This window comes from Doryrhamphus excisus, linkage group LG18, assembly GCF_037039965.1.
Source record: "Doryrhamphus excisus strain RoL-2023G ecotype Guam linkage group LG18, RoL_Dexc_Guam_v1.1, whole genome shotgun sequence".
Taxonomy (NCBI): Eukaryota; Metazoa; Chordata; class Actinopteri; order Syngnathiformes; family Syngnathidae; genus Doryrhamphus; species Doryrhamphus excisus.
Window position 1 is genome coordinate 15334828 of NC_136374.1, and position 12742 is coordinate 15347569.

The 12742-nt window shown below is 39.6% G+C and overlaps 1 protein-coding gene across 5 annotated transcripts in view; it reads left to right on the forward strand.

Moving 5' to 3' along the window:
* LOC131106517 (plasma membrane calcium-transporting ATPase 1-like) overlaps nucleotides 1-12742 on the forward strand; it is an 89216-nt gene that overhangs the window by 52894 nt on the left and 23580 nt on the right. For 3 of the 5 annotated variants that reach the window (XM_058055666.2, XM_058055662.2, XM_058055663.2), the window contains exons 3-7: nucleotides 482-679; nucleotides 1646-1903; nucleotides 1979-2104; nucleotides 2184-2309; nucleotides 6036-6071. In XM_058055666.2, the coding sequence (XP_057911649.2) occupies nucleotides 482-679; nucleotides 1646-1903; nucleotides 1979-2104; nucleotides 2184-2309; nucleotides 6036-6071 (744 nt within the window). The remainder of the gene's footprint in view (nucleotides 1-481; nucleotides 680-1645; nucleotides 1904-1978; nucleotides 2105-2183; nucleotides 2310-6035; nucleotides 6072-12742) is intronic. The other 2 variants (XM_058055664.2, XM_058055665.2) reach the window with 1 other exon arrangement.

Here is a 12742-nt window from a genome sequence, read left to right on the forward strand (position 1 = left end):
CTAGGTTAATTAGCGACTCCAAATTGTCCATAGGTATGAATGTGAGTGTGAATGGTTGTTTGTCTATATGTGCCCTGTGATTGGCTGGCCACCAGTCCAGGGTGTACCCCGCCTCTCGCCCGAAGACAACTGGGATAGGCTCTGATTGGTCCATTTCAAGATTTGCAAGGATTGGTTTGCAAATTATCACGGAAATTACGCAGTCCGTGTTTTACCAACACCCAGAACCACCAAGAACCGCTTTAAAAAAAAACTCTTGGCAGTATGGCATTCCAAAGTACACTTGCCCGACGGGAATATCACCGATTGGATTTACTTCACCCAATTTTGTTTTTACTTGCCCCCGACCGTCGGTACATCGTTATTGTCCTGCCGTGTATGATAGTCCAAAACTCGAATTGGCTTGTGTGCTCATTTCTTCCAAGAAAAAAAAAAAGTTTCTATCGATGTGAAGATCAACAGTTCCCGTTTGTGCCTTCAGGTTTATCCGGGAACCCTGTGGATCTGGAGAAACGACACACTTCATTCGGAAAGAACTTCATCCCGCCGAAAAAGGCCAAGACTTTCCTGCAGCTGGTGTGGGAAGCTCTGCAAGACGTCACGCTCATAATCCTGGAGATAGCAGCCATCATCTCGCTGGGCTTGTCTTTCTATCATCTACCAGGAGGAGACAGTGAAGGTCGGTGCTGCCTGATGTGCAAATTTTATAATCAGCGCTGTAGAACCTTAATTTGACAATTGTAGTATTTGCGGTTGAAGAGGGAACTTAGCCGAAAGGCAAAGCTCTCAGTTTCTGCGTTCATACCCTCACCTACGGTCACAAGCTTTGGGTAGTGACAAGGGTCACAGGTACTAGCAGCCAAAATGAGTTTTCTCTGTAGGAGATAAGGTTAGAAGCACCGTCGGTCGGGGGAAACCTCGAACAGCCTTGGCCATCTGGTCAGGATGCCTTCCGTTCACCTTCTTGGGCATGTTCATGTCACTTCCGACCACTTGGAGACCCAGGACATGTTGGAGAGACTAGGATCCACCAGGGAGGAACTGGACGGAATAACTAGAGAAGAACTCTTCATCCTTGGATTTAGCAAACATCAACTGCTTGTATTGTTTCTTGAATTGGCTCATCGTTGTGCATTGTTTGATTTCCTTACTCAATCCATTCCATAGTTTGATTGGCAGGTGTATATATATATATATCTGCAATATCATTTAAAGCAGGGGTCTCAAACTCAATTTACTTGGGGGGGGGGGGGGGGGGGCACTGGAGCTAGGGTCAGGTTTCCCCCCCCAAAAAAAAGCTAGCGACCTAAACGGTAGCCTTCAAGTTATTTCCTTTAAACTTAAATAGCCAAAAACTTACCACTTCCACACGAATAGGGAGGATAACTATTAACAGTTATTTAACCTTTAACATGAACATTAATCAAACGTAATATTTTTTTCTGGGTACATGATACCATACAGCATCCATATCAAATTTGCGCGGGCCGCACTAACATTAAACTTTCATATCAAGGGGGGGGGTCAATAATGTGTGGTCAATATATAGTGTACTAGGTAGACCTTTGGTCAGGTCCAGTAAGATTGGTAGATGGACATTTTTTCCCGGAAATATTAATGATTGATGGTTGTCGCACAATTCCAGCATGCGGCCAGGCGGCAGGAGGCGTGGAGGACGAAGGCGAGGCCCAGGCGGGCTGGATCGAGGGCGCCGCCATCCTGTTCTCGGTCATCATCGTGGTCCTGGTGACGGCTTTCAACGACTGGTCCAAGGAGAAGCAGTTCAGAGGGCTTCAGAGTCGCATTGAGCAGGAACAGAAGTTCACGGTCATCCGTAAAGGCCAGGTCATCCAAATCCCGGTGGCTGAGATCGTAGTGGGAGACATCGCGCAGATCAAATACGGTACGCAGAGATATAGTAAATTTAGTCTCAGGTTTCTCTTCATTGATGGAGTATCTTCTTCACGCGTTCCTGCAGGAGATCTTCTGCCCGCTGACGGCATTCTGATCCAAGGCAACGACCTGAAGATCGATGAGAGCTCCCTGACTGGTGAATCGGATCAGGTCCGCAAGTCTCTGGAGAAGGATCCCATGTTGCTGTCTGGTGAGCGTCTGCACATGTGACCGCCATCTTTTCCGCAGCGGAACCTTACGTTTTGTGTGTTTTGTTTGACCCCGGCCAGGTACGCACGTGATGGAGGGCTCGGGAAGAATGGTGGTGTCGGCCGTCGGCCTCAACTCTCAAACCGGAATCATCTTCACGCTGCTGGGTGCCGGTGAGAACGAAGAGGAGAAGAAGGTCAAGAAAAGTAAGACGACACGTGAAAAAATAAACACAACCTCATGGATGTTTTCTAATAGCTGGCGCTGCGCTGGTTCATTTGGACTCAGCCCATCATGGTCGTTATGCTAACGCGCTAATCGGCAACATGAGGCTGGACGTCAGTCAGTCGGTCTGTGCGTTACACTTTCAAACGGTGTAATTAGAAATGACGTGTGCAGTTAACTTATATCAGGGGTCTCAAACTCAATTTACTTGGGGGGCCACTGGAGCTCGGGTCTGGGTGAAACTGGGCCGCATCAGGTTTTCCCCCCCCAAAAAAAAAGCATATTTATTAAAAACAAAAAAAAATAATTTTCTACAAGAAAAGCTCTGATAAAACATTCCACTGTTTTCAAATATCTTACTTTTTATTTTTCTGCACAAAATAAGATGAAAAATAAATAAACAAATCAAGAATAAAGAAAATCAATCAATCAGTAATAAATAAATAAATATAATAATAATAATAATAAAACGGCAAATAATAAAAATTTAAGAAACCACATATTTTTTTCAGATTAAAATGAACAAAGCATTATTAGAGCCCTGTAGACATGACAAAACACGACTATAGTCACATTTATACTCTTTTTTTATTTACAACATATTTCGCAACTGCAGGGTCTTGAGACACATGCTAACTCGCAAACTAGAGAGCTAGCGACCTAAAACGGTAGCCTTCAAGTTATTTCCTTTAAACTTAAATAGCAAAAAAACTTACCACTTCCACACGGATAGGGAGGAAAACTATTAACAGTTATTTAACCTTTTAACATGAACATTAATCAAATGTAATAATTTTTTTCTGGGTACATGATACCATAATATTAAACTTTCATATAAAGGCGGGGGGGGCCTCAAACTAGTGTCCTGCGGGCCACATTTGGCACGCGGGCCGCGTGTTTGAGACCCCTGACTTATATGATGTCGAGTCGTGACATGATCTCGTAATGTGAGCAGCCATGAAACGAAAAACGAATTTAGTGGCGTCGGTAGCTTTCTTCATCACTTTGGAAAATCCCTGTTGGAAAAACACTCGAATGAGTCGAACGAAACAATGAAGGAGTACAGTAACTGGCATCCCGGCTATTTATTTATTGATGGATTTATTTGTGATGTAACACCGATTTGAAAATGTGAAACGGACCATCCTGTGTTGTTTGCTTATGGAAAAACAAAATGGAAGAGAGAGCAGTGTGATGCTAACCTACTGGCTTGTGTGCTCGCTCTCTCAGTGCTTATGATTTGCTTGTGATCACGCTCTTTTATTCATGGACACTTGTTTTTATTTTATTATTTTTTTTATTTTTTACTTCTTTTTCTGTGTGATCATTTTGTTTTCTTGGCTAGCGTTTGTCAGGCATTCATTGTAAAGCGGCTGAATGAACCAGCTCAGCGGAGAGAGACGCAAAGGTTGACATTTGGCATGAAAAAGGTTTTACCTTTTATTTAAATAATTCTACTTAAGGTTTGCAATCGGAAGGAAATATAAAGATTAGTTAAATGCATTAATTTTTAATTAATTTATGCATCAAATTAGGAACACAATACAACACAATGTCCTCACCCTGACTATATACTTTACACGTAACAGTCCACCTGGTATTATTGTATCTGTAAAATTGTCATGCAATCTGCTATTATTATTTATTATTTTATATTTATATTTAAATATTTTAAAAATAATAAAATATTATAATAATTACAATAAAATTAAAATAATAATTATTATATTATTATTATGTAAAATATGCAAATATAACAATAACATTATATGTAATTAATATAATAATTAGCATTACTATAATAATTATAATAATCATAATAATAAATAAATCATCTCACAGCAGAGAGTGTCACAATATCATCCCCACTCCCACTCTTTAATAATAACTTTACTCTGACCCGAACACATCAACAGGAGTCCAATTCCAACACCGTATATATTTCTCCAACTCACAAACATGTCCCTAGTCAGCTCGTGGTGGGAACAACACTTCCTCATTGTCACTAGACAACAGCATGCATTCACTGACACTGCGTAAAAATCACGTCGTTATTATGCGCGTATGAGTCATCGAAACAAAACAGACAAAGAAAAACAGTAGGCGGATATTATTATCTTTCACTGCCGAAGTACAATTTACATCCAAATATGTGAATTCAACTTAAGTTAAGGGTGTCATTGAACGCAACCCTTTATGGTTTATAATAACACAGTGGGATTCAAATGGTCTGAAACTAGCGTTAGGCATATAATATACATAATTGTGCCCTGGCATATTTCACTCATACAGTATGGTGATTAATCATAATTAATTAATTGGAAAACTGATTAAAATGTGTAATCATTTGACAGCCGTAGTTTTTTTTTTATTGTTATTAAGCAGGGGTATGATTGAGTATTAAGCTGATATTAAGCACAAACCAGGCTGCACGGCGATCGAGTGGTTAGCGCGCAGACCTCACAGCTAGGAGACCCGGGTTCGATTCCCCACATCTCTGTGTGGAGTTTGCATGTTCTCCCCGTGCATGTGTGGGTTTTCTCCGGGTACTCCGGTTTCCTCCCACATTCCAAAAACATGCTAGGTTAATTAGCGACTCCAAATTGTCCATAGGTATGAATGTGAGTGTGAATGGTTGTTTGTCTATATGTGCCCTGTGATTGGCTGGCGACCCCGCCTCTCGCCCGAAGACAGCTGGGATAGGCTCCAGCACCCCCCGCGACCCTCGTGAGGAAAAAGCGGTAGAAAATGAATGAATGAATGAATATGTGAATTCAACTTAAGTTAAGGGTGTCCTTGAACGCAACCCTTCATGGTTCATAATAACGCAGTGGGATTCAAATGGTCTGAAACTAGCGTTAGGCATATAATATACGTAATTGTGTCCTGGCATATTTCACACATACAGTATGGTGATTAATCACAATTAATTAATTGGAAAAGTGATTAATTTGATTAAAACGTGTAATCATTTGACAGCCCTAGTTATTTTTTTTATTGTTATTCAGCAGGGGTATGATTGAGTATTAAGCACAAACTAGGGTGCACGGTGATTGAGTGGTTAGCGCGCAGACCTCACAGCTAGGAGACCCGGGTTCGATTCCCCACTCGGGCATCTCTGTGTGGAGTTTGCATGTTCTCCCCGTGCATGCGTGGGTTTTCTCCGGGTATTCCGGTTTCCTCCCACATTCCAAAAACATGCTAGGTTAATTAGCGACTCCAAATTGTCCATAGGTATGAATGTGAGTGTGAATGGTTGTTTGTCTATATGTGCCCTGTGATTGGCTGGCCACCAGTCCAGGGTGTACCCCGCCTCTCGCCCCAAATATTCGCTATATTCACTGTAAATATCCTCTGTTGCGATATTACCCCGATGATGTCACTTCCGGATATGATGAGAACATATTACAATCAATATATAATAAATTTGTCAGGGACCACACTAACAATACGACCTACAGTATAACGTCAACACAATTGATACTGTATGAGTAGTAATCTTATTTTCATACTCTAAATTTAATACATTTGAAAAAAAAAAAACTTGCCGTGTCTCTCTCTCCCCTGATTGGTCCATTCCTGCTGACAACACACACACACACACACACACAGCACGCACACACCTGTTGGAACTTTTGTGTTCTCCTCCAATTTGATTTCTTTGATCCATCTTATCAGCATTCCGCCCTCTCTCTCTGTCCGAACAGGTAAAAAACAAGGACCCCCCGAAAATCGCAACAAAGGTAACCCCCTCCATTCATCCACCTGTCGCTCTGTCCTCCCCCTCCATTTTTCCTCTTCTTCCCAAATCCCCCCCAAAAAATCCCTTCATCATGTCATCATGGACGCAGAGGCAGGAGGGGAGCGCTACTGTCCCATCTCTCTCTCTCTCTCTCGGCTGTCAAAAGGGGGACGTTCTCTCGCCATGCTTTACCTGTCACAGGGTGCAACTGGCAACCAGCCACTGTCATGGTTACAAATGTGGGCTTGTGGTTGTCTCAAAAAATATATATATATATATATATATTGTTTGGCTCAGCCATTATTTTCCTGCTTTCCCAGGAAGTGGGAAAATGTCGCGTCTTGGTCAGTTTAATACAGTGGAACCTCTGAAGTCCAACACAGTTTATTGTCATCTAGTTCTCATAGTGAAGTAATACTTCTAACATACTACTAACTTTTCTCACCTACAAGCGTAAAAAGAAGTGAGGCAGCGTTACTGGTGTAAAAGAGTCCGTCCTCCCAAGAGACGTAATGTTGGAGTGTGAAGTCTTAGAATGTGAGACTGTGCTCCAAATTCCACACTTCCGCTTCCGGTCAGGGTTTTCGGACTGCCGATTCCGGCAACAATCACTCGTTAGTGGGATCGACTACTACGGACCACCACACAATTTATTTAGGAATTTATTTATTTAGGTTAAACAATTCCAAGGACCCCTGGCAAATTGGTTATTATTAAAAAAAATAAATACAGTATTTTATTTTTGTGAATGTTTTTTTTTTTTTTACTATTTGACACAAACCTGGATATAATAGAATGGATATTTTGGCGTAATACGAATACATGGGAAATAAGTTTGATAAATTATTTTATAGTTCAATAAAACAGAATTAACAGAATACAATAACACAAATAAATATATTTATGAAATAGCAATGTATCCTGCTTAACTTAATTAACAAAATAATTTCAGTGTCCGGGTTTCAGGAGCAAATAGCAAATGGTGTGTCATAATTCGTAAAATGACAACAAAAGAGTAAAATTTATTTATTTATTTTTATTCATTTTATTTATTTTTATTTAATTTTTTTATTTTCTTAGTTTTATTTATTTATTTAATTTATTTATTTATTTTCCCCGTGGGACAAAAATGAGCTCCAAACTAACTAAATTCCTTGTTTTGTTTTAAAAATTGTTTTAAAACAAAATGTGGCATATGAAGTCTGTAGACAATAAGCTAGGCGGATAAATCCAACGCTCTGACATCGATTGGCGTGGCCTGTATCAAGCTGGCAAACTGAATCCATTGAGATTCTACGTACTAGTGTTGATTCTCGATTTGGGACAAAATTCGTTCGATGCGATGTGTTGGCAGCGTGACGTTTTGTGTGGAAATCGTCCGACACTAATACGCATCTCTGACATATACACCGTTTACTTCCTGAGGGTGTAAGTTTTAACAACATAGTGGTATCCCAAATCGATTGCCGTCGTCGTACTCACTGGGAATGGGGTCTTGAGACACATGCTAACTCGCAAAACTAGAGAGCTAGCGACCTAAACGGTAGCCTTCAAGTTATTTCCTTGAAACTTAAAAAGCCAAAAACTTACCACTTCCGCACGGATAGGGAGGATAACTATTAACAGTTATTTAACCTTTAACATGAACATTAATCAAACGTAATAATTTTTTCTGGGTACATGATACCATACAGCATCCATGGCAAACATTAAACTTTCATATCAAGGCGGGGGCCTCAAAGTAGTGTCCTGCGGGCCACATTTGGCCGGTCCAAAATGTCGGTCCAAAACTAAAACGTACGCCTGAACTTTAGAGGTTTTACTGTATGTGCTTCAGTCATGAACTGCCACAATCATCCGTCAATTATTCCTTAATTGAATTGCTTCTCCATCAATACAATTTAAGACCCGAGCTGAGAGAAAGCTCGTATGTTTGAAAATGTCTGAGGCACAAACATAAATTCACCTTTTGACAAGCTACTGTGTGTTTTGTGAGCCGCTGTGTGAAAAACCAAGCGCACCTTCAGTGCCTTCCCAACGTGTCGATGTGTCGAAGCTGTCTGTTCGCTTTGTCTTTGTGATGTCATCACTGCTACCTCAAAAGCAAACCAGTCGAGCGTTCCTCGTCGTCCGACTTCCTCTGCAGGCTGTCTCCACACGCACACGCACACGCACACGCACACGCCTCCCACGGCGTGAGCATCTGCTGCAGGCAGAATGCTACTTGGCATTTGTGGAAGCGCGCTTGTCATCTCCACTGACTTCACCGGAGAACACTTTTTTTTTGTTTTGTTTTTTAAGCTAGGTTTGGTGTCATTTGGACGCTGCCTGTTTCTCATAGCGGCTGCAGACAAACATGACCTTTGCGACCTTGGGGGGCAGAGATGCTTCATTAGCTTTAAAGTGTGGACCCTGAAAGCACCTCTGCCCCTTGGTGGTCAGAAGAGCAATTGCTGCGCCATTAACTTCAATGTTATTTTAGTGTACAGTATTTAAAATCATATTAGGGCGGAGTTCAGAATAACATATTTACTATATTGACAATATATAAAAAGAAAAATAATGATCTTAAAGAGATGTCATATACAATAGTTGTGGTGACACTATCACAGTTTTCAATTAATAAATCTTGCTGTTTTTGTGGTTGACTATGACCTATTATTAGTCCAAAAATATGTCAAAATTTAAGGAATTTTGACATATTTTTTGCCAAAATTAAGCTTTCAAGCATAAAAACGGCAAAATGAACAAACACAAGGCATTCGGAAGACTCATTCAAAGGCGTTGAGATGATACTGTATGTCGCATTATACACTGATCAATAGGTGTCAGTAAAAGTACTGTAATATTCGGTGAGACACACAAGCACCAGACCTGATTGCTGGTGAAATTTATCTCAGAACAGGCACGATAATCCCTAACACAACCCCACAGCAAGCTAAAACTCAACTCTGAACCCCATGACGTCACTTCCTGTCCACGCCACCGGAACATATTTACAGCAACATACAGTCAACACAAAGTACAAGTGTAATTTATGACTTAAATGGCTTATTTTCCGTTGTTATGTTTCCTATACTATATAATAGGGTTGCTATATCATGTCGAGAGGGCTTTACTAATGGTAAAACCTGTACTTTCAAGGTTGTAAACAGTTAATTTGTGCTCAAACGATGACAATATTCAGTGTATAAATAGGGAAGATGATTATTTATTTTACTTTTAATACTTTTTATTTGTGGAATAATAAATTGAGATTTTTGAGAAAAATAATACTTGAAATTTTTTACGTAATTTTTTTTGTTTACCAAAATTAAGCTTTCAAGCATAAAAAAGGCAAAATGAACAAACACAAGGCATTCGGAAAACTCATTCAAAGGCGTTATTAATAGGGAAGATGATTATTTACTTTACAATTATTTGTGGAATAATAACAAATTGAGATTTTTGAGAAAAATAATACTTAACATTTTTTACTTAATTTTTTTTGTTTACCAAAATTAAGCTGTCAAGCATAAAAAAGGCAAAATGAACAAACACAAGGCATTCGGAAGACTCATTCAAAGACGTTGAGATGATACTGTATGTCGCATTATACACTGATCAATAGGTGTCAGTAATATTACTGTAATATTCAGTGAGACACACAAGCACCAGACCTGTGCTGATGAAAGTTATATCAAAACAGGCACGATAATCCCTAACACAATTTACTGTTGCAGCTGTAACCCCACAGCAAGCTAAAACTCAACTCTGAACCCCATGACGTCACTTCCTGTCCACAGCAACATACAGTCAACACACAGAGTACAAGTCTAATTTATGACTTAAATGGATTATTTTCCATTGTTATGTCTCCTATACTATATAATAGGGTTGCTATATCATGTCTAGAGGGCTTTAATAATGGTAAAACCTGTACTTTCAAGGTTGTAAACAGTTAATTTGTGCTCAAACGATGAAAATATTCACTGTATAAATAGGGAAAATTATTATTTACTTTACAATTATTTGTGGAATAATAACAAATTGAGATTTTTGGGAACAATAACGTGATATAAAATTTTAAAAATAAAATAAATTTTTTTACTTACATTTTTTTAAGTAAATACTTTAACATATTTTAAAATTTGTGTTTAATTTTAGTCTCCAACTGGATGTCTAAATGTAGACCGGCTTAAATAGCAAGGGTGTTACGAGATACAGATTTCTCGTTTGGACAAAAGCTGTCTCACGAGAACAGGGCGGCCATAATCCATTCAGACTGAACTTATGGCATAGCTATTATGAATGATAATAGACATAATATAGAAGTGGCAGGATTGGACCCGCACATTAAGTACTTTATGCACCTTGTAAACTCACCTCGGTGTTGCCAGCATCGTTCACTCATGACACGTGGCTGTTTTTTTGTTTTTTTTGTCCATCAGAGTTGAACAGCTGCGGCGGTTTTAATGCCCAAGCAGAATATGTAGAAAGTTACTTAATATTTGTCAGATCAAAACGCAAATCGCTTCAAACACTAAGACATCAAAACATGTGATTGCGGCATCTATTTCACTACGTTCTTTTTCGCCACTCGCGATATCAACTGTATTTTTCTAACGTGAACATAAAAGTTCTATTTTCCATGTCGTTACTGAAGTACACATTAGCATGAATGATTAGTAGTAGCAGCTGCAACCGTCATTAAATCAACTTTTAGCATTTTTAGCTTTTTGTTTCAATTTCGTCATCCCAAGCCAATGCCGGACATTCAGTGTGTGTGTGTGTGTGTGTGTGTGTGTGTGTGTGTTTGTGTGTGTGAGTTGCACCCTGCTACAGTAGTGAACTGTGGGCTGTTTTTGTCTTTCTTTGGTCGTGGTTCTTTGCAGGTTGTTGCTCAGGACTTGATGTTGTCTTCCTTGCCTTCTATCTCGTTTTCCTTTCCCGCTCAAGTCTCCTGCAGCCTCGTCTCCTCAGCAGCCTTTTTCTACCTCCTCCTGCCAAACCCCTCCCACTACCACCACTACCACCACCACCACCACCACCACCACCACTACCACCCCCCGTCCAGCTGTCGTGGTTCTGCATCGCTGTGGTTTTTCGGGTGGTCCTTTTTGGTTTTGTCGTCTGTTTGTTGACTTGCTGTCTTTTTTGGAGTGTCCAAGCCCTGACCTGACCCCCCCCCCCCCCGCCCCTCTCCCTGCACACACACATAGACACGCACACACATTTGTCCGCCGTGCGTTTAGTGCTGCGCTTGTTGTTCTGAAGTGTGTGTGATGAGTTGTGGTGTTTTCATGTTGTGTGTTTTTATATATTAAGCTTCACAATTTCCTGGTTGGAAAGTCATTCATCAGAACTTTCTGAGTTTGTTTCCATTCTATTTTTGAGCCTGAAAATGGTTGCATTTTAATCCTAAAACAAGAGAATGGTTAAAACAAACATGCGTTTTAGTCTTTATAATTAAGACACAATGCACAACGATGAGCCAATTCAAGAAACAATACAAGCAGTTTGCTAAATACAAGGATGAAGAGTCATGATGTGCTATATAAATCACTATATTGACCGTTACTATGGTACCCATTATGACAAAAATAAAAAAAAATTAAAAAACTTAAAACTATATTAGGAAAGCAGGAAGTGAACAAATGTAACAGTTACTGATTGTAAAAGTACCAGATGGAGGGGTAGGATTTAATAAGCTTTGCTTCTTCCTACTCCTTTTGGACATGTGGAACTGTGAACTGATTATGTGATGCGTTCAATTGTAATCTGATGCATGTTCAAAATGAAATTAAACCATTACCGTGTTGACAGTTACTATGGTACCCATTATGTCATTGTATGGGCATATCACCTCGTACTTTGGTACGTAATGGAAAAAACAACAACAAAAACTAAAAGAAAAACCTTAAATTATATTAGGAAAGCAGGAAGTGAACAAATGTAACTTCGCTTTGCTAGCAAGTGAGGACGCGTATGTTGTCTCTGAGAGAAATTACATTTGAATGCATCCCATAATCAGTTCACAGTTCCACATGTCCAAAAGGAGTAGGAAGAAGCAAAACTTATTAAATCCTACCCCTCCATCTGGTACTTTTACAATCAGTAACTGTTACATTTGTTCACTTCCTGCTTTCCTAATATAGTTTAAGTTTTTTGGGGGGGGGGTTTCTTGTCCTGTACCAAAGTAGGAGGTGATATGACCATACAATGACATATTCACAGTTACTATGGTACCCATTATGTCATTGTATTATGGAAAGCAGGAAGTGAACAAATGTAACAGTTAGTGATTGTAAAAGTACCAGATGGAGGGGTAGGATTTAATAAGCTTTGCTTCTTCCTACTCCTTTTGGACATGTGGAACTGTGAACTGATTATGTGATGCGTTCAATTGTAATCTGATGCATGTTCAAATGAAATTAAACCATTACCATTACACTTCGCCATCAAAGTCTACGTTTGCTACACGACTAATGTGTCCAACACATTCTGTACGTCACATTTGAAACTACACTGACTAGTTAAGCCTAGTTAAGAACATAAATACGAAACTGTCGGGCTTCAAAATACCCGATTTTTTTTTTTTAAACACGACACTTTAAACGTTGTAGTAGCTGACAAGTTTCCACGATGGCATTTGCCGCATCGCTAAAGCAAACGTGAAGAACCCTATCCAAA